At 56.5% G+C, this 21920-nt stretch overlaps 1 protein-coding gene across 12 annotated transcripts in view; it reads left to right on the forward strand.

Moving 5' to 3' along the window:
* Positions 1-4471: 4471 nt before the first annotated feature.
* The window catches only part of TLE3 (TLE family member 3, transcriptional corepressor), a 48844-nt gene continuing 31395 nt past the window's right edge, over positions 4472-21920 (forward strand). For 5 of the 12 annotated variants that reach the window (XM_027067656.2, XM_027067657.2, XM_053223803.1 and 2 more), the window contains exons 1-4: positions 4473-5616; positions 6192-6292; positions 6819-6882; positions 7944-7988. In XM_027067656.2, coding sequence (XP_026923457.1) covers positions 5593-5616; positions 6192-6292; positions 6819-6882; positions 7944-7988 — 234 coding nt within the window. In that variant the 5' untranslated portion in view covers positions 4473-5592. Of the gene's footprint in view, positions 5617-6191; positions 6293-6818; positions 6883-7943; positions 7989-21920 lie in introns of all 12 variants that reach the window. The other 7 variants (XM_027067658.2, XM_027067659.2, XM_027067661.2 and 4 more) reach the window with 3 other exon arrangements.

Here is a 21920-nt window from a genome sequence, read left to right on the forward strand (position 1 = left end):
GCGTGTTAATATTTGTCAAGTGCTTAGAATGGTGTCTGGCCCAGCCTAAGCACTATGTAAGAGTTTGTTAAATAAATAAAAATTCTCTTTCCTCTTGCTCTATGGCAAGGTGCTTGCTTGTGGAAGAGGCCTGGGGGTGAGCGGTGGGAGGCTATGGGGGGGGCGGGCAGAATTGCCTTAGCCGTGGAGCCACAAGCCAATAATCAGAGGGACCTTACAGAATCAACCAAAGCGATGGGTGAAGGAGATTTCTTTTCTCTTTGGGCAGTCCCAAGGAAAGGTCTCAAAAAAAAAAAAAAAAAAAAAAAAAAAAAAAAAATCAAAGCCCACGGAGGCTGTAGGGGAAGGGATTGACAGGGAGAGGTTCAAAACTCCACCCAAGGCACTGGGATCAGTTCCTCAAGTGGGAGGCCGCAGCCTGGTGGCGGACCTGAGCCAGACCCTTTAATTTCTGAGAAAGGGAGAAAACATATATTAAAACTCTCCCTGAAGTATTTGACAATCATTTTGAAAGAACCAGAGCGGCGGCTCTTGGAGCTGGCATCCAGCTGCCCACCAACCACCCTGCACCCCAAATGAGGGGTTGAGAAGACTAGGTTCTGCAAATCCAGGCCGGGCTTTCTATCTTACCCGGGTGACTTTTTTTTTTTTTTTTTTTTTTTTTTTTTTTTTTTAATGTGCCAGGAATTCCTCTCCCACGTGGGGTGGACTCCGAGGTACTCAATTAAGCAGCCAATGAAAAGTCAGCTCTTCGGTAGCAAATGACCCTGACACTTCTTGTAACATAAACAGTTGAAACGTTTCCAATTAGAACTGGAGACAGAGACGTTTGAACTCTTTCTCTCCACTCCCCTCCTTCTTTAAAAATAATTGTCAAGAGCTTTGGATGTGGTGTTGTATACGTGTTTTTTATTTTCTTTTCTCTTTCTCAAGCATCAAAGAAATGTATTTTTCTCCTTGTTTTTTTTTTTTTTTTCTAATTTGGGGGTGTCACGCGGGTGGGGGTCGAGCGGGGGTTTGCTTAAAGGGGTGCTGGCCTGGTTAGTTACCTCCCGCCACTCTCCCAGTTCTGGGCTCCGGAGAGCTGGGCGTGACGCTGGGTGCGCAGCGAGTAGGAGCCGGAGGCGGGCGAGCTGGGCCAGTGACCTTACAGCCTGACCCGCAGAAAGAGCTGGTAATGAATGAAAGAGTGAATGAATAAGGAATGAATCAATGCCTCTCCTTCAGCAACTGCTTGCGCGGATCCTGCTCCCGCAAGCAAAGGAGCAGCTGAGGTTGGCTGTTGAGCTGGCTGTCCTGGATTCGAATGTCGACGCTTCTGCCCAGTTTGGGGCAATTTACCGAGTTTTCGAAGCCTCTTTTTTTTTTTTTTTACTCTATAAAATGGGGACTACCGGCCAGGCCGCTTCCCTAGGGCGTGAGGTGAAGAAGAGAATTCTCGCTAGGGTAGCAGTGTTCTGCCTCGTGCATAGTAAGCGCTCCAGTGCCCTAATCATTCTAGACTGTTTGGCGGGCCCTCCAGCTGGGCCCTGCAGAGGAGGCGGCGCTCTGCAAAACCCAGTCCATCAATGCAGCCGCGCGCTTCTGCAGCGTGCCCGGCCCCGCGGGCGCTGGGGCTCACTGGTGAACCCCACGGGAGTCGGCCCGGTGGGAGCGTCCAGGCTCGCGGGGTCCCCGGGATCGCGGACGGCGGGGCAAGAGCGAAGAGCGATGCCTAGGACGGGGACGGAGCTGCAGTGCTCTACGGTCGCAATCTGCATAGACCTGACCTGGGGGCCCAGGCTAGTAGGTCGACGGCGGGCGGGCGCCGTTGGAGCCAGTCCGGAATGAGATCGGGAAAGGGAGGCCGGACAAGGCGCATCTTGAAGGCATTGTGTTTAATAAATCCGGGCGAGACGCACACCCGCTACTCCCCCACCCCTCCTCTCGGCTCCCAAATCGAGACCTGCTGTGGGATCCCCAGTTTACGGGGTCTTAAAACCCCCTTCACTTTGATTAGCAGCTTCAAAGAGCTCCTTTAAAGTTTGCCCCCCCCGCCCCCACCTTCCCTTTTACAGGCCACCCCTCCCCCATCACTCCTAGACTTCTGGACGACAACAACAAAACAAGACGCAGTTTGGGGGCGGGGTGGGGGTGGAGGGAATCTTCAGGTTTCCTTCTAAACGTGGGCCGTAGAAATTACCTGTTTCAGGCGTGCGCAGGAGTCAGAGAACCGTGGAGTTTGGGCTTTTTTTTTTTTCTTTCTTTTTCCTTTTTTTCTTTTTTTTCCCCCCTTTTCGGGGTGTGTGTGTGTGTGTGTGTGTGTGTGTGTGTGTTTTACCTTTTATTATTTAAATTGATACGTTTCATTACTAGGGAGAAAAATAAAATATTCCTTTGATACACAAAATCAAATTGATATTTAGCCTCTGCTTACTTTTTTATGCATGGCTCCTTTATACCACATGGTAGTGACAGATTGTTTGAGCTGGAAGGAAAAGCCATTCAAAGCTAATTAAGCAGCCATTCCAAGCACTATTTGCAAGCGGGAGGCTCAGAAGCCTCGGCATTTGTCAGCGCTCCCCCACCCCTCGTGGTTTTGACTGACAGCTCTGGCCGCGGACTGACAGCGCCCGACCGTTTCACCAATCAGTGGCGGAGGGCCTCCTTGGCGGCCTCTGATTGGTTTCCCGTGCCTTGCTAGGGGGCGTGGCCGACGGTTCCCACGTGGGGGGCAGGAGCGAGAAAGGGGCGGGGCGGGTTGGAAGCGGGTGCGCCCACCCGTGACGTAAGGGGGAGGGCAGAGAAGGGGGAGGGGAAAAGGAAGCTCCAAAGAGGAGCCATTTTGTGTCTAATGAATGCTGCGGCCAGATGCTCGCATCTGTCGACCCGGGCTTCTCTCTACCCCCCTCTTCGGTGCGCGCCGCACACGATTTATGTTTTTATTTAGGAAAATAAATAAATGAAGAGAGGAGCGCGGTTCAGGGCTGGCGGCCGGAGCGGGCGCGGGGAGGTTCAACTCCGAGGCGGGCGCTCACGTGTAACTCCCTGCGCACCGGCCTCCGAGCGCCCGCTCGCTCTCAGCTCCTCATTAAGATGCAAAGAGCGAACTCCAGATCCTAATGAGGGGAAAATATAGATCCGGGGGCGCGCGGCCGGCTCGCGCGCGCCCGCCACCGGCCCCGGGGTGCGTGCGCTTTCGCGGAGATGCCGGGGAGGGACCTGCAGGCGCCCGTTGGGCCCGTCCACCCGGCGGGGCCCGCGGGGGTCCGGGGCGCGGCCGTTCCCCCACCGCCCGTCTGCCCTGACGTAACCCCGAGCAGCAGATCGAGGCTATCCGTTTGCGGGGCGGACTGGCCCCGGAGTCGAGTGGCCTGTGCGACCGCGCGGGGAGTCCCGGAGGCGCGGCGGTTGGGGGTGCGCGAGGAGCGCGCGGGGGCAGGCGAGCGTCTGCGCCTCCCGAGGCGTCGAGGCTGGCTGCCGAGACACCCACGGGCCCGCACGCGAGCCCCTCCGCAGGCTTCCGCCGACGCCGCAACACTGCCTCGAGCAGGCCGGGCAAACCGGGTCGGAACGGGGAGCTCCCCGGCCGCGGCAGGGCAGGGCCGCCTCCCCATCCCCTCCTCCGCTCCCCTGGCCCCAGCGCGCGGTGAGGAACCTCGGGAACTGGGCCGTTTGTCCGCCGGCAGCCGGCCCTTCCATCTGCGCTGCCCGCCAAGCCAGAGTTCCTCAGACTTCTAGCCGGCAGCCGCCGCACATCAAAGACGCTGTTTATTTGGCTTTCTGAAAAGAAGGACGAATGAACAAAGAAGAAAAAAAAAAAAAAGCTGGGGGCCAGTGGAACGGGGAGGGAGGGCAAGAGAAGGGGTAAAGAGAGGGACACCCTCAGTTCCCAGCAAATTTTTTAAGGTGGGAGGCAACTTTGGGACCCACCATTTTCTCAGTCCTAAATCCTGCGAAGTGAAAACATTAAAGTGACAAAGTGATTCTGTTTGTTTTATAGTATCTAATTGGGCTGCTTTGCAGACCTAATGAGATTCCAGGGAGGAATCGTTCGCCGCCACTGCAGAATAAACTGATACATTACCACCAGCCACAGGTTTCGAGGACCGTACGGCTTGTCTTTTTTTCTTTTGTTGTTATTCCTCGGGTTCCCCTGTTTCCCCCTCCCGCCAAATAATTATTTGCTAGTAGATCGTGGGAAAAAAAAAAAGAGAGAGGCAGGAGAAAAAAAGTCTAGCAGCCCAGCACTATAATATATATCTATTTATTATATGTCTTTCGGTTAATTCCTGATCTGAGGAGCGCTGTTTTTCACTCCCATGCGAAAGTCACCAGCGGGTAGGGCCTGATTGCTACTTTTCATGCATAGTTTTAGACACAAGAGGGCATTGTGACGTCGCGCCCGGCGGCGCCCAGTCGCAGGCCGAGTCCGGTAGCCCCACGTGGGGGCCCCGCACTCCCATTGGCCAGCACCGGGCGAAGCTGCCACATTATTTTGTTACTTTTCAGTCCCTATTTGGAACTGCTCTCGCGGCAGTTCAGACCTCGTGCTCGTCCCCCTCGCCTGTCTGTGTGTGGTATCCGCAGGTCCCGGGCACTTTTTTGGGTGTGTGTGCGTGTGTGTGTGTGCGTGTGTGTGTGTGTGTTTGGGGTGTGTGTGTTGGGGGGTTTTTCGGGCGCGGAGAGAAGAGCCAGGCCGAGGGGAAGGAAGGAAGCCGCAGAGCTCCCCGGTCTCGGGCTGCGCTCTCTCCTGCCTGTGCGCTCCGAGGCGGCGGTGGCGGCGCCGAGCGCTCCTCGCTGGGGACGCGGCGCTCAAGCTGGGAGCAGCGAGGACCCCTTTGCGGAGGCTTCCTGTGCCCGCTGGAGTTAGGATGCCAGGGCAGCTGATTTGCACCTACTGAGCCTGGAGTTTCCTCCTCGGCCCTGGGAAGGGCTTGCAGCGGCGGCGGCGGCGGCGGCTGCGGCGGCGGCGGCAGTAGCAGACGGAACAGCAGGCTCTCCTCTCCGAGGGGGGGCGTCTAAGCGCCCGCGCCGGGCTCCCGCCCTCACCCTCCGGCGCTCCTGCGGCCCCCAGCCGCCACCTGGGTGCTAGCCTCCTTCCTCTTCTCCCCGAGCGCCGCCTCTGGGATCGGACCCGCGCGCCCCGGATGCTGGGGCTGCCTCGGCGCGCCCCCCTCACGGCGCGACTCGCCGAGTGATCCGGAGGGGGTCCGCAGTCGCTCCAGGAGGAGACCCCGGCCTCGGGACCCCGCGCCGGAGCCACCGGGGAGACGACGATGTCCGCGCTGTCCCCGGCCCTGACGCGCTCCACGCAGCGGGGGGAAGGCGGCCGGCCGCAGACCGCCGAGCCCTAGGCGCACAAAGCCCGCGTCCGCCGCCCGGCCTCGGCGCCCGCCGACGACTTTGCCGCCTGCTCCGCAGCTCTTTGTCTCCACTTGGGGCGGGCGCCCGACTCTGGGATTTCGCTGCGAGAGCGGGCTGGGGGGGCCGGGGGCGAGCACTCGGTTTCCCGGCCGCCCCCCGCTCGGGCTTGGCTCCCCCCTCCCCCGCACCTCCCCGGCCCGAGCTCTCGGCGCTTCCACGCTCTCGGAATCACGACCCCTCCCTGCCATGTATCCGCAAGGCAGACATCCGGTGAGTAATTGCAACTCGGTTTATTTAAGCATCTATCATGGCAGGGTAAACGAGGCAGTTTATCTGGCACCTCCATTTTGCTTGTTGCTACCTTTATGGTGTGTGCGTGCGTGTGTGTGTGTGTGTGTGTGTGCGCGCGCGCGCGCGCGCTCACACAAAGGGGATGGGGATGGGGGGGCGCCGTGGAGAGAGGAGGTTAATTCCGCCCGAGTGGCGTTGGGGGGGTTGCCTGTGTTCCAGCGGAACTGTTTGTTTTCACGCTGCCCCCCTCCTCCCCCGCTCCCTCTCCCCAATCTCCCAACTCACCCGGCTATGTTCCAGTGCCGGTCTTACTTGGGAAGGGAGCCCCTTCGTGCAAGGGATGAGCCCCGCCGCCAATGGGGAAGGATTGGGGCGCCCCCCCCCACCCCACCCCGTCGGGCGGCTGAGAAACTTGCTGGGAAGGCTCTGGGCTGTGAGGGTGGCCTCCCGGGTTGGGCGGGGGGAGCCGGGGGAAGCCGCGGAGGGGCTGGGGCCGCCCGGAGCCCAGTCTGACGCCCCCGCCCCCTCCCCTGTCTCGTCCTCGCGGGCTCCAGGCTCCCCATCAACCCGGGCAGCCGGGATTTAAATTCACGGTGGCTGAGTCTTGTGACAGGATCAAAGACGAATTCCAGTTCCTGCAAGCTCAATATCACAGGTAAGGCCGGTGGGGGCCTCCCCGGGGCCGGCGGGAAGGGGCGTCCCCGCCGCGGCTCCTGCCACCCCCCCGCGGGGACGGAGGGGGCTCCCGACCCGGGGCGGCGGGGCAGCCGGGGCCTCCGCCTTTTGTTTCCCCTTTCCGAGCGCGGCGCCTTAACCCTTGGCTGCCCGCAGCCTCCCGGCACCCTGGGCCGCCGGCGGGGTGAGGGTCGGGGTCGCGGCGGGCCCGCTCCGGGGGTCACGAGCCGGGTTCTCCACCCCCCTCCCTCCCCCCGCCCCGGCCCCCGCGGCCCTGAGCAGTCCACGCGCTCGGCCGCGGAAGTTTCAAGTTGTGTCCCTCCCTCCCCCGCGGCGAGGACCCGAACCCCCTCCGCCCCGGGGCTGCGGGGTGACAGGGGTCCCCCAAGGGGCGGAGGGGGGGGCGTTCAGGAAGTGGTAAAGCGGTTCTCAGAGGCCCTGACGTTGGGGCCTCGGAGGAGGCAGTGCGGGCCCCGGGCCTGAGCCGGCTCCTCCTGCCCTCGTAGCCTCAAAGTGGAGTACGACAAGCTGGCGAACGAGAAGACCGAGATGCAGCGCCATTACGTGATGGTGAGAGGCGGCCGCGGGCCGGGGCCAGGGCGGGCCCGGGGCGGGGGTCTGGGGGACCCTGCAGCCGAGTCCCCGGCCCGCCGCGGCCAGCCGCCGGGCAGCCTTGGGAGCCGGGGTTATCCGAGTGTGCCCCCGACCCGCCACTGCTCCCCCCCCCCCCCCCCCCGCCCCCTTAGCCCGGGCCAGTTGGAGGAGGGTGGGTGAGAGGAGGGGCCGAAAGGGAAACCCAAATCCAGGCGGGGCGCTTTTGCGCTACCTTCGTGCCCTTTAGTTTGTGGCCTGAAGGTTTCCCAGAGGGACTGGTGGCCCCTGTCTTGGTTAGTAAGATAGGACTGGATCAGCTCACGTCTGGGTGGGATAACATCTCTGTTAGGGACCTCCGGGGAGTGTTGGGAAACTTTGCTGCCTTGCAGCCCTGGGATCTAGCCAGAGTGGGACAGGAGCCCTCTCCGCCTATCCCCTGCACGCGCCCCCCCCCTTCGTTCCCCAGGGTTTTGTGAGAGCGGAGGAGCCTTTCAAAGCTCTCTGCCTCCACTCCCCTCCCTCAGCAGGGATACCCCAGCCTCGTCAGCCTTGGCGCAGTAGGGTAGACTCTCTTCCCTTTCCCAGTGTCTGTTGCCCTGAGTTTCCATCTTCTGTTTGTTGAGAGGACATGGGAGGCACTTAAGCGCCCTCCCTGCACTGCTTTCCACATAAGAGGCCTTTGACACATTGCTAAATAACTCTCAGAGGACAAGAGGGGCCCAGCGTACACACGATTCCCTGTTGAACCCGAACCTTGTATAAACAGGATATATGGCCCACGAGGTGCTTGTGAAAGGGAGGGAGGGCCCAGCTTCTCTTACTGCTGCATCGATAATGTTCTGTAGAGACGAGAGCCACATTCACCCCTGGTCAGCCCTTCAACCCCCCTATAGCAGGCTTTGGGGTTTGACTTGAACTTTGTTAGCAGATGTATCCTAAAAGTGTGATTTGGCCAGAAACCTGGCCCCAAAGCTGATTTTGGAAAGTGAACAGATGACTGGGGGTTGCCTGTTAATGGCAATTCTTTTTGCTTTTAGTACTATGAGATGTCCTATGGCTTGAACATCGAAATGCACAAGCAGGTAAGTGCTTTTCTTCTCGAAATCTACCTAGCGGTTAAAAACCTAATAAATGGGTTTCTTATGGCCCCTGCCCTTTGAAAAGGAGCCTCGTCTTCTGTTCCCCCTCCTTCTCCTCGAAGAGCATGTGGATCCGGTCTCTGAAATGCAGGGTCTGAGGCGTTGCTGATTTCTTGGGCATGAGTTTTTGGCACCTGAGCTTGTGAAATTAGCCCTGGTCTTGGATCTTGGTATAAAGGAGCGGAGGAAACGTTGTGCCTTCAGGATCTGCTTTACAAACTCCTGAAACCCAGAGGGGGCTAGCTGGCTGCTTTTAAGTGTTTTAATATAAAATTCTCAAGGGGAAATGCAGGAGGGGTGTGTGTGTGTGTGTGCGCGCGCGTGTGTGTGCGCGGGCACGCGCGTGTGTGCCTGCCTGCGCGTAACAATTTGATGTTCTACCTTGATAAGATTAAATTTCAAGAGTCTTTAAAGCCAGGCTGAGCTGTCAAAATTTAAGGGAACAAGCCACTAACTGCTTAAAAATACGAAGCCAGGATGAAATATAGCCCTCATGTGTTAACGTTTGCGAGGCAGCTTTCTCCTCTCAATCTTCGTTTGAAGGCAGCCCGGGTCCCCATTTTACAGAGAAGGAAGCTGAAGCAGAGAGGTGAAGTAACTTGCCCAGGGCTGCCTCGCCAGGACCTCGGAGGTGGCTGGTAGTTGGGCTCAGCTTTGAAATCCTGAAGTCAAACCAGTTTAGCTAGTGTGGTGTTGTTTAATGGATATGTAAACTACCTCGTATTGTCATTCTCCTAATAACAGTATACCTCAAACCGAGCAAATACAAACAGCCTTTATCTCAGTGCATATCAGTAACTAGTCCCGGGTGCTAGGCTGGGCTGTGGGAGAGGCCTGTTTGTGTATTTGTGTTCCAAGGAGAGGCTGTCTGTAATTTGGCTTGGCCAGCGATTAGAAGTGACTTGGCACGAATAAATGGCGCAGGCCGGTTGTTCTTTTTAACAATTGGTGTTCTTGAAATCTCAGAAGACTGTTGACTCATTCTAGCCTTTGGTGACCGTGACTTGAATGGATTTGCTGCCCTAAATGAACAGTCGTTGACGGGGGTTTAAAATCTGCTCTTGAAGGGGGCAGGGTCTGGGGCAGGTGAGAAGGGCAGGTGACCCTGAAATGCCTGTCCCTTGCGGCCTGCTCCGGTGGCTTCCTATAAAGCCTTTTGAATCTGTGGTTTCCTTTCTGTCCTGGAGGAGCCCCAGTGTTGGGTGAAGGGCAGCCGGAAAGGGGCCTGAGTTTACTGGGCGATGTGGGAAGCCAGTTTGTGGCTTCCTGAGGGATTAGCATAGGAAGGCTACCAAGTTTTCACTTCTTAACCCACAGAAATCACAAGCAGCCACGGCTTTGTATATTGAGATGTTTCTCTTCGGCAGAATGGACTGGAGGCAGGTGCTGCCCAACTTTAGGTGGGACTGAACGCATGGAGTGGACCTCGGGTGTTCAGGGACCCTTGGGGTGTTAGGCAAGGTGCCACCTTCTCCCTTTCTCCACCTCCTCTTTTTCCTTTTTTTTTTTTTCCCTCGGTGCTTAGTATCTTGGGTGTGTTTAAAGAGGGTAATTGCACCCAGGTTTAAAATTTATAGCAGCAGTTATTCTAAGAGCTTCATAATTAAGGCGTAATATGTCGTTGCATGTTGAGGTCTGCATGGGTGGTGTTCCCCGTGTCTGTGAGTGGTTGGTTCTTTGGCTCGAGTCCACCTTGGCTGGTGGAGCAAAGGTGTTCCCGGAGTCCTGGGGAGACTCTGAACTCAGGAAGAGTTAACCGCCTTAACGCATGTGGTGGTGGGGTTTGCACAAAGAGCAGCTGTGTGCATCTGGGACTTCTGGCTATTCCCCAGACAGGGTTCTCAGGGGGAGAATGCCTGAGGTTTGGCAACACGGTCCCATTTAATCCTCTCAGCTGCGAGAGGCAGGCAGACGGAGCGTTTGCACCCTTTGTACAGGCGGGGAAACTGAGGCTTCAGGGAGGCCCATAGCGCAGGGCTGGGACTCCAGTCCAGGCCTCTGGATTCTCGAAATGGGTGCTTCACCCTGCCTGCCAGTCACCTCTGCCCTACAGCCAGCTCCCCTTTGCTTTCCCAGCACGAATGAGTGTTGCCTTCTGGTGCCTTCACTGGGTTTATGGCAATCTCTGGAGTTGGGTGAAATCGCCCGGAGGCTGTGGAGGAACAAAGAGGCAGGGAGGTGAAGAAACTAACCTGCAACCCTGACCTAATGGGGCTGGCCACTCCCTAGGCTTGCCGGGGTTCTGCAGAAGAAAACCCAGCCACTAATTGTAGTGTGGGTCTCGGGTGCATTTGGCGGATGGTGGTTAGGCCTGAGCAAACAAGTTTATCAGCTGACCTGTTTAGCGGTTGACTGGTGTTTTATCTGCACACACCATCAAGTGACTGGAGCGCTTGAATTATTCATGCAGTGTCCTGCCCTCTAGACTTGACTGTACGTGTGATTACATCTGCCTGGAACAAACAGGCTGGATTCTTCGTCTTTAAGCTCAGGGGTGGGGGTGGGGACTGTCTGTACCTTTATGTAATAGGTGATCTCCAGAGCTGGCACTTTGGAAAGCGTGGGGGTCCTCCGCCTGCTCGCTCATGTGCACCCCGCCCCCCCTTCACCGCCACCACCACCGCCACCGCTTTTTTTTTTTTAAAAAAAAAGGTCTTCTTTGCTGTCTCTGGGGAAATGCCTGTTAGTTGGGAACCTCCGGGTCTGCCCGATAGGCCCTGGGTATTGACAGAGGGCAGCTGACGAGGTGCGTCCAGCCCGTTTTTTATTTTACCGAGAGGTTAAGCTCACTGTGGCTGGCTCCTGCTGGCTGTTTCCCTGTATCCTTCTCGTTCTTCTTTCAAGCTGTCAAATCCCACAGAAGTAATAAATGGTTTCTCCTCCTACGCCTCTGCCTACCTCCCTAATTATGGCAAAGCAAAGATTACAGAATCACGGGCCTGGCCTGAGCTTTCAAGGGGTCACCCACCTCCTCTAAGCCCCTGCTTCCAGGCAGAATGTCAAGGGTGATTCAGGGAGGCCAGGGAGGCGATGATGGCTGGCCAGCTCATTGATTCCTGTCCTGTCCCTGCCGAGGCTCTCCAGTGCCAGCAAAGCCAGCTTCGAAAGGAGCGCCCCAGAGCACCTGTTGGCTGTGGGGTTTGAGGCACGAGAAGCTGGGTCAGGCCGTCTTCACCATCCCCCGGTGAGCACTGAGGTTTCAAAAGAGAACTTGAGACATTTGCACTTTGGGGCAGCGCTATGCCAACCCTTTTTACGGTCACCCTTTTTCTATAAACCCAGAGGAGCAACCCTTCCTCCAAGTTTCTCTTGGCATCCTAGAAGGGGGGGGGGGCGGGGGGAGCCCTCTGGCTTCTTATGCAAACCATTCCAGGTTGCAGATGAGGAAACTGAGGCCAGGGAGGGGAGCTGAGATACCCAGTTACCCAGTCTCGCATTAGTGCTGGGGCTGCTAATGCAACCTTTTGTCCCGAGCCCAGGTCTCTGTTTAGCAAGACTCCAGAGGTGAGGTGTATTTGTTTACTAACCGATAGCACTCTGTGGCTTTAATTGTCATTGCCGCTTTCTGCATTATGTCAAGAGGCTAAGGCGATGCCTGCGAACCCGGCTATACCAAAGTACAAAGTACCCCATTTCGGGTTGTATAACCATATCAGCTGGATGCTTTTTGCCCACTGTCCTCTTCTGAATTGCCAGCTATTTGCACATCTAATGATTTGATGTGCGTAATAATAAACCCAGTGCGGAACTAGCGACCCCAGAGGTCAGGTTCATGGGTGAGGTAAGGCCTGTGACCTTTTTACCCAAGGATACAGAAGGCCACGGGCCGTGGCCGGAACACGGGGCTGAAGAAGGAGATGGGAGATCTCCGTTTGTCCCCTCCCCTCTCATCACCTAAGTAATTAGGGGCTTGGCTGGAAGATGTCCAGGTACAAGTTGAAGTTTGGGGACCATCAGTGTTGAAGGCCGGGTGGCCAGAGGGAGCCAGCAGGTGGCGAGGTTACAAAGACCCTGCCCAGGAGTTCCTGTTTGTGGGGTGCGTCTGGGTTGAGCTAAGAAGAGTTCCGGAGTGGGGGGGGGGAGGGTGGTTGCTGGCATCCAAGTACTCCTCCTAGGCCCTGGTTTCCACCTCACCTTTCCCGGCTGGTCACTCTTGCTGAGGAGAGTCTTTCTACAGTCACTTAGCTCCTCTCTCACTGCGCCGAGGGCCTGCCATGGTCAGCTTTGGGGGTCTGCCGAGCTCAAAGCCCCCTGCCCCCTGTCCTGTGCACCTGCGAGGAGCTCCCGCCCCAGACTGCCTTCCACCCTAGCCTTCTCTGGACCCCCGTTCTTCACTCTGCTGTTGCTATATGGAGTGAGATTCGTGTGCTCTTTTGCTTCTCATACGCTTGATCATTGGGATGGCCTCGGCTCATCCGAGGAAACTGAGCCTGACTCTTCCTTCTTTCCATGAACTCTTCTGGACCAGGGGCCCCCGGAGGGCACGGAGCTCTTTTTCTCCTTGGGGTCCTTCTCCTCCACTTAGTATAGAGAGGGTCTGGTCTGTGTCAGAGGCCCTCGGTTTCCGTTCCGCTGTAGGAGTGAGCTCCCTTTTCCCTCCTGCGTGGGAAACTGCTTTCCTATCCCTATCCGTTTGCACAAAATCCTGGGACACTTGGGACCAAAAGGTAGTCAAGGCCAAACCTCAGTGGGGTTTCCCGCCTGCGATCTGGCCTGCATGGCGCCCTTTCTCACACTTTGTCATCTCCTTTTTTGGTGGCCACGGAGGAAGCCCCTCTGCTGGGGTCTCTTACGGGCGCTTGGCACGTAACAGGTGCTCAGCAAACACGCTGGTTTACCTTTACTCAGAATTACTGGGGTCATCAGAGGGTGGGATTCTGGTTCCCTGAGCTCTGGGAGTAGGAAGTGAGGGTTTTAATTGTGGGTTGGCTACCAGCTCTGCAGGCTTCCTCCTATGGCTCTCGGCATCCAGTTTCTTCATCAGTAAAATGAGGGGGTTGGAGCTGTTCCAAAACGGTTATTAGGGGCCTGGGATGTGCTGGGTGTGGGCCGGGGCTGGTTACACAGCCGAATCAGACACCATTCCCTCCGCTGGGGAGTTGGCATCTAAATAAGTCATGGCAGTGCAGTGAGGTAAGTGCTAATACGGCCCCAGTGTCACAGGAGGAGTACCCAGGACAGAACAGCTTATGCTTCCCCGGAAAGGGGGAGGGGAAGGGGGATGGGGGGGGCACAGAAGACTACACCGAAGAGCTGTTACCTGAGCCGAGACTTAGAGGGAGGGCAGGGGTTTATGAGGCAGAAGCCAGCAGAAAGCCAGCCTGGGGGGAGGAGGGGGAGGACGCTGCTCCTCAATCTGGGTGGCAACCGCTCTTGGAAAGGCAATTGGAAGCACCATCCACAAGCTGGAATGGTGGGGGGGGGGCGGGGCTCCGCTTGGGGAGCCAGGCGAGGTGGTGACATTTTGCAGCAAAGTGATCTCCAAGGCCTCTCTGCTCTCACACTCCCGACTCCGTGGCTCCCTCTGTCCCCATATGGCTCTGCGGGGCTGGCCCGAGGCCATCCGGGGCCCACCCCCCTCCGGGCGTTGGTGGGGGGGGTGGGGGGCGGGGGATGGGGACGCCCCGCGTTGGCGGAGGGAGCGGGAGGGCCTCCTTCTCCACCCCCACATGCCGGTTTGAACTTTCTTCCCCAAAGTGGCATTGCCTCCTTGCTCCTGTTGGTAATTCTGTAATGACTGGTTCTGACCCGCCCCTCCCCCATATTTAATTCTCATCAGCCAGCTCTCTCCACTTTGCTATTAATGATAGCAGCCAGCAAAATAGCTTTCAACATGCCATTGACAGTCTGGTTTAAGAGAGCACTTGAAGTAGTGCTAGACAGCTGAAAGCACCCATAATTGTGTACCAGAGTGAGAACTGCGTGCTCAAGGGCCTTGTTTTTATATGCTTAAAGGGACAATATCTTGTTTTCAACAAATGCTCTCTGCGACTCCCGGGCCAAGATGCTTGCTTTCTCGCTCTCTCTCACTCTCTTGCTTTTCTCTCCCGGCTTTTTCTTTTCTGGCTCTCGCCTTAACACGGTAAAGTGTTCCCCCTCCGGTGGGGGCCGGGGAGAAACTTAGGGCAGGGGGGGATTTCCTGCCTGAGCCTAAGAAAGGACTGTAGGGTGGGCTGGTTGATGTAAGCCCGCATCCACTGCAGACAGGAGCACCCCCTCCCCCCAACCCCGGCGGGGGTGGGGGGAGCTTCTTAGGACTTGGCCTTTCTGGAGTTTCTGGAGGAATGGATGGGAGGGCTGTTCTCACCCGGTGTTGTTGTGGAGTTCTTTTGTTTGTAGTCAGCCTGAGGGTGGGGCCCAGCTGTCACTGAATGTTTAGCTGAATGTTTAGGCTAAGGCCACCTTTGTGGGGACTGAGGGGGAGGGCTCCACTTACTGGAGAGGCAGATCCCGGACCTGGGACCTCGAAGGCCCTTTCAGCTCAGGTTCCGGAGGCTGTTCACTGTGCGGGGGTGGGGGGGCTCTGGAAAGCATGAGGGTGGGGAGGGGAGGGTCTTATTCTCAAGTGGAGGTTCATGCGGGGTTTAGGGGCTTATGAGCCAGGAGACCCTTTAACTCAGCCCTGGAGATTTGCCTGAGAACAAACACCTCCCTCCCCTTCACCCCAGCCGACTCTGAAGAAGCAACACAACCCTTCGGGAAGAGGTTCCCCTGTCCCCGCTGTCACCAAAGCTCCCCTTCACCAATGGCATCCTTTGAAGGGTGAAAAGAGAGCTTGGGAACGACTAGGGCTGGGAGCGTGGACGGACTTGGCTTTTGTGTCGAAAGGGGGCCTCTTCCTTTCCACCCACCGAGTGAGGGACACAGACCGGGGTCTGGGGGCCTGGGGCAGCTGCCACCACCACCACTAAGTAACCTCAGGAGAAGACCTTTATGGAGGACAGACTTTGAAAATTTTGTTCTTCCACATATCATAATTATGATAACATCGACTTCTGGTGTTTCTGTAGCACTTGATTGTTTACAAAGCAGCGAAGACATTTTCATCTTAGGAACCTAAAACGACAGGCATTTGGGCGTCGGACAAACAAACGGCAGGACAGAAGCCTCAGAGTGCGGGGTGTGAAAATGACCTGTATACATCCAGGGCACTAGAGGGCTGTGTTCATAAACTGGACGGGGCGGCAGGGGCAGGGGCTGGCTGTGTGTGGAAGGATGACGCCAGGAGTCCCCCAAGGGATAGGACCATTTTGTATTCACTGAGGCCCCCTGAGCCCTGCGTGGTGCTGGGCCACGTTTTGGGGGAGGGGAGACTCACAGAGGGTAACCTTCCAGTTGGGGGTTGTCCCTGACCCTGAGAGCATTATGGACTTTCTGGGAAGGATACAGGTTTTCTCCAGCTTCTGAGAGAGACGTCTTTTGGCTGCAAAGTTGTGATTGGAGGAAGGAACGGAGAAGCATCCTGAGTTTCTTTTTTTATCTTAAAGCGTCTTTAATCTAGCTCAAGTTTTTTGTTTTGTTTTTCACCTTGTACGGTGGACAGTTTAAACGTGAAAAGGGAAGAAAGGAGGTGGTGAGGAAAGAGATAGCTGGGAGGGGAGATGATGGAGCAGAGATACTGGGGAAGGGTGGCTAGGAAGGGGGGAGAGAAGGGAAACCAGGCTGAATTGGGATTATGAGAAGGAAGCGCGAGGGTCAGTGGCTTGGGGGTAGATTGGCAAATTCGGCATGCCCTGGCTGTCTCTTTGGGCATGGAATGTTCCAGATGCCAGGACTTTGTCCTGCTGTCCTTTTAAATCCTTGGTAACCATCGTGCGCAGCTTTTCAGCTGTTTGTTGCTGTTGTTGTGGCCCTTGTAATTCCGATTGAAAACTAGACTAGCCCAACAGAGGAAGTTCCTTCTTAGTGTGCCCAGGAAAGCTACCTGTTTCTTCATACGGGAGACTCCAAGGAGCAGGAATCCTTCTCCCGGTCCTGTAGCACTGGGAATGCCAAGAGCACCTTGGGGGCATGGGAGGGGGACTCTTCCTAAACTGGTCGAGAAGGCTTTGGTTCTAGACTCCTCCACCACCACCCAGCCAGTCTGTGACCCGAAGGTTGGAGGAGGGGGCCTGCTACTTGGTCCCCAGATACGCGTCTCGGGAGAGCCCGGAGTCTGAAACCGGTTGTCCTGTCGGGGGTGTGCTTTGTGAGTCAGTGGCGATCGGTGCTGGGAAAAGCGGAGCAGTCTGGTGGGGGCAGGCGGGGGGGGGACTAGTGGGTGAGGCCAGGGTGGGGGACAGGAACTATCAGACTTCCTGCCCAGAAAGAGGTAGGGCAGACGCAGGGGGCGGTGGAGAAGCCACAGGTGATCCCAGACGGTCTAGACTGAGAGGCTCAGTGGCCCCCGTGGAAACAGAGCAAGCCTGAGATCCAGTAGGTGGAGGCCGTGAGTCGGCCAGGACTGATGGGTCCAGGAGAGCTCTCCCTTCTCCTTCCACCCTTCCCCATTGCTTTTCCTGGAACGGGCCCCTTCCTCTGAGCTCCTCCACCCCAGGAGAGGGCTGTCATCTTGCCATCTTACCTGGCTTTGCCTCAGGGCAGACATCCTGGGGGGGTGGGGGGGGGGAAGGCTCTGCAGGGGTTGAGGTTGGCAGTTGGGGTCCTGAGGCCCTCGCACTTCATCTCAGAGGAACAAGGAATCTTCGCGAAGCCAGCCTGAAGTGGGCAGAGAAGCAGCAGCGCCCCCAGAGAGCAGCCCCGCCCCTGCCAGAGTCCTCTCACCGTCGGCTCGATGCTGGCCTCCGTGTCCCCCGATACATGCGTGCGGTATCCAGCCTGTAGGAACTTATAAAGGGGGCGGGTGGGGGTGCGGTCTAGATAATTCTCTCTTCGTGGCCTGTTGGAGTTTCTCTATTCTCCCACCTGGGTCTGACCTCCCTTCTCAAGGGGCCTCCACGTGGCTCTCCCTCACTGCCCCCCTGCCCAGCCCCACCGGTGGGGAGAGGGGCAGGTCCCTGATGAGACTTTTTACTGGCTCCTCCGTGCCGGAGGGCTCCGAGTTGCTCCGTCAGAAGCCACTGGTTTTCAGAGGGGCATCCTGGCCGGTCAGGTGCAGAGCATCAGGAGCTGGGAGGGCTAAGTCCTGGTGGCCGAGGGACAGGCTTGGAGGCCAGAGAACCTTGGGTTTGAGTCCCGTGTCGGGACTTAACTGGCTGTGCGACCTGGGGCTGACTACGTAGACTTCCTGTGAACTTCAGTTGATGCGGGGGAGAATAATAACACCTACCTGCTAGAGCAGTGCCGTCCGGTAGAACTTTCTGCAACGGCGGAAAGGTCTAGCTCACCGTCCAGTATGGTAGCCAGCAGCCGCACGTGTTTATGGAGCCCTTGAAATGTGGCTGCTGTGAGAATCTGAGTTTTACGTTGAGTTTTCATTAACGTTCACTGGCCCCCCGTGGCTCGTGGCTTCATCTGGTGGACCGTGCGGTCATAGGGAGCGTTACAAGGATCATATAAGATGATGCCTCTTGATTGCTCGGTACAGTCTCTTGCATGTAGGAAGGCCTCGGCCATGTATTCTCCCAATGGGACAGAGTCCCCGGCGTTGCCAAGGCCTCAAAGAGCGAGGACAAGAGTCGTGGGGTTGTGGATGCGGTGGAACATTCCAGGGCCCCTTCCCATTTGCTGCTTGTTGGCCCCACAGGCCCAGCCCCACAGCATAGCAGCGTAGGTGTTCCGAGCACTCCCTGACAGGAACACTGACTGGAATACTGCCATCTGGGGAGGTTAAGTGACGGGCTCGTGGTCTCAGGTGGACCAGAGGCAGGTTCAGAACGAGAAACTAAGGTCTGTTTTCAATCAGGAACCAATGACTCTTCCCACAGGCTGTATTGAGGCGTGGTCTTCTGTGGTCTCCCTGCATGGCCCCCCCCAAGACCCACCCATATGTACTTCCAGACTTTGATTCCGGGGCTGGGAAGGCCCCAGACAACGCCTCTGAAGAATCCAGTGAAACGTGTGCAGCCACGTGTAGATCAGGGTGGCTCGGTCTGGGCATTCTTGACATTTGAGGCTGGATAATTCTTTGGGGTGAGGCTGTCCTGTGTTTCCCAAGATCAGCAGCCTCCCTGGCCCCTACCCACTAGCTGTCAGTAGCGCCTTTCCAGTTGTGACACCCCTGTCCCCAGACATTGCCAAAGCCCCCCCCCCCCCCCAGGGGAGCACAGTTGCCCCTGGTTGTGAACCCTTGGTGTAGGGGGAAGGATTCTCGATTGCAGAGCAGGGAGAGTTGGTCGCCACCGTCTCGCTTTGTGACCCAGAACGGCTCTTTGCCCTCTCTGGGCCTCATTTTCCTTATCTGTAAAATGAGATGTTGAATGTGGTGGTGATTTGGGAGGAGGTCTGTTTGAGAGGGAACTGATCCATAAACAAGTTGGTAAATAACCGATCGTGATTTTTATGGCCTATGAAATGCCGCCCCTCCTGCCATTCTTGTCTCGGGAGAGAGGACCCTCTGACCCCTTTAATCTAAGAAGGCACCAGCTTGTTGGTGGTGAACTCAGTGGTGGGTGGATAGAATGGGGCTCTGTGTCTGCCCACAGTCAGCCTGTCCCCCCCCCCCCCCGCCACCCCCCACACCTCATTTTCCTTTCCTGCCACCCAGATTTGCCAGGCAGCCTCTGTCCTTAAAAAGTCCTAGCCAGTGTTTCATTTGTAGTGCTGACCTTATGGGGAGACCCCCAAAATTTAACGAGCTGCCTCTGCAAGGGTAATGTGACTTTTACAGCCTGTTGAGGGGCAAGGGGAGATTTGCATAATGTTCTAAGGGGGATTAGGTGGCTGGGGGTTGCCATGGCAACCCCACAGGGCTGAATTGAGAATTTTTCCTCCTGGTGGGAGTTGGCCAATGGAGTCTGGGAAGGTGGGGGAGGGAGGCAGAGGGTTATCTGAGGGGAGGGAGGGGATGGAGGGCCCAAGGGATGGGGGGGGCGGGTGGGTGGTGGCGCCTGGGATGAATGGGCAGTGTTGGGGGAAGGTCTAATCTGAAAAGGCTTTCCCTGTTCTGTCTACACAAGCAAGCTCTTTGAGGGCCATCCCCTGGAGTGGGGGTGGGAGGCAAGGAGAGTTTAATGTGTTTGGGAACCAAGAAATTAAAGTGAACAAATATTTAAAGATTATTGGATCTTGTTAACAGGAAGCCCGGTGGATGGAGATTGAGAGTCTGAGAAATGAAAGTCATAGAGTCTTAGAGCCGGGGAGGGACTTGGCTGTCACCTAGGCCCAGGTTACTCCCATGGAGTGGCGTCTAACCCCGTGTCCCTGTTGAGTCGCCGTTGAATGTTCCTAAGGACGGGGCGCTCACCCACACGCAGCGCCTGATTCATTTTTGAGAGCTCTCGTTCTTATACCGGGCCCAAATCTGCCTCCTTCATGCAAAGGAAACCGAAGCCCGAGTGCAGGACAGGCCTGGGGCTGGCGTGCAAGTCCCTAGACTTCGCCTTGCCAACTCTTTCCAGGGCCAGTAGCCTAGGTGCGTCCTCTCCCCCAGTCCCCACACACACTCTTTCCCCTTCCTCACTCAGCTCACTGTTCCTGATTCACTCACTCCCTAGACTCCGAAGGAAATGCCGGAGATTTCTAGCAGGCAGAGAAGAAGAAGGCGGGATTCCTTCTCGGGGAGCACGGGGAGGGTCCTGTCACAACCCCGGGCACCCCAGACTCTTCCCTTCCGTGGGGCTTAGCTGGATGAAGGCAAGGGTACTGGATCTTCGCTGCCGTCCTTCTCTGTGTGAAGGACACGGGGACTAGCACACACAGTGTCTGGCATAAGCCGGCCCCAGCCAGCGTCCTGTTCCCTCCCTCGGGGGACAGATCGTCAGGGTCACACCAGGCTGGGCCTTTTCTTGTACCAAGCCCTCCCGGCATAAAGAATTCAGCAGGCTTCCTCGGAAGGCATAAATATTTAATGGCATTGTAGTTATATATAATTTGATCAATATGTCAGTGCTAAAAGGGCCTTTAAGGAGGCTCACCTATCATTGAGTGATCTGTGATGTAAACCCTGCCAGCCCCTCCAGAAGCAGGGGTCATTATCTCCCTCAGCTGCTAAGTGGATCATTTATTTGCCCCCCTTCTTAAAGGGGGGGGTGGGGGTGCCATTTTCCCCTAGAGCCTGTGGGGCCAGGGCTCCCCACACCGGCTTTTGCTGGAGGTCTCACCCCGCTTCGTGCCTGGACTTCCTTCCCGCTGGTGATAAAACACCCACTTGCTTTATCTGAGTTCTCTCCAAGCTCGATCTGAGCAGAAACTGCCTGGCAAGGAATTTCTTGGTACAGTCCAATAATTGAGGGCCTATCAATTTAGAATTGCCTGGGAAAAGCAATGGGATATTTTAAGTTAAAATTACTCCAGCGCATTGTTCCAGAACCTTCCAGCATTTGGTTGCTTAGTGGTTGTGGTGCCCGGCTGCTGCACCCTCCCTCTTCTGCACAGCCCCCAACTTCCCCTTGTGCCCCTCTGATTTTAATTCAAGATGAAGCAGATTCACTTTGAACACCCCGGGACTTGAGTCCGAGAACCAGGTCAAACCCGGCTAAAATTCAAGAACCCCGCAGGCTAAAACTAAGTGACCTCGCCTAGATCTTACAAGGTACCACTTGGCCACTGTTGTGTAGACAACCAAATTGAAACCTGGGGGAGAGAAGTGATTTGCCCAAAGCCACACGGCTAGATAGATGGAGGCAGAAGAGCTGGGGGGTGGGTAGAACCAGCCCTGCGTGCCTTTGGGTCATAATGTGCTCTTTGTTTTACCTTTTTTAATGTTTATTTATTTTTAAGAGAAAGAGCAAGCAGGGAGGAGCAGAGAGAGGGGGGGGAGACGTAGAACCCGAAGCAGGCTCCAGGCTCCAAGCAGCCAGCACAGAGTTGTGGGGCTTGAACGCACAACCCGGGAGATCATGACCTGAGCCGAAGTCGGACGCTTAACCGACCGAGCCACCATGTTATGGCGCCCCCATAACATGTTCTTTAAAGTGGCAGATTTCGGGGCGCCTGGGTGGCTCCGTCGGTTAAGCGTCCGACTTCGGCTCAGGTCATGATCTCGCAGTTCGTGAGTTCGAGCCCCCCGTCGGGCTCTGCGCTGACAGCTCAGAGCCTGGAACTTGTTTCAGATTCTGTGTCTCCCTCTCTCTCTGCCCCTCCCCTGCTCGCGCTCTGTCCCTCTCTGTCTCTCAACAATAAACAAATGCTAAAAAAAAAAAAATTAAAACAAAAAAGTAAAGTGGCAGATTTCTCCTTCTCCCCTTTTCCCATTTGGCTGAGATGAAAATGAAGCACCTGAAAGCCCACGGGTACAGACGACCAGGCGGTTTGAAAATAAATGGCCGGGAGAGGGTCAGGTGGACGTGGCTGTGGGCTGTGTCGAGCAGTCAGCCACATTTTCAAAAAAGAAAAAGGGCCAAACGCTGGCTGGATGCTGCAGGCCAGGAGCAGGAAGGCGGTGGGGTGGGGAGCAAGAGCAGGTGGGGGCCCCCCTCGTTCAGCGTGCCGGGCCCGAGGCTGGTTAAGCAGCAGGGCCGTGCATACGGGAGCGCGGTTCGAGACGCAGCCTTCTAGAATGCTCAGGTACCCTCGGTTTACAGCAAGATGTTCGGAGGTCCTGCTTTTAATGAGGAGATGATCATCGCGCAGACGGGAGCCACTAAGGCACGCTGAGCAGCTTGCTCCTTGGGAAATTACCCTTGCCCCCCACTATCTTGTTTTCCGTCGTCTATTAGCCTAACAGTCTCGACAGGGACGCGGGGCAGACGTTACTCCCCACGCCCAATCGGGAGCGCAGATTCCTCATCTCACGGGGTCTCTGTGCACCTGTCTCTGAACTGCTTCTGTCTGTGT

Source organism: Acinonyx jubatus, chromosome B3 (assembly GCF_027475565.1).
Source record: "Acinonyx jubatus isolate Ajub_Pintada_27869175 chromosome B3, VMU_Ajub_asm_v1.0, whole genome shotgun sequence".
Lineage (NCBI taxonomy): Eukaryota > Metazoa > Chordata > Mammalia > Carnivora > Felidae > Acinonyx > Acinonyx jubatus.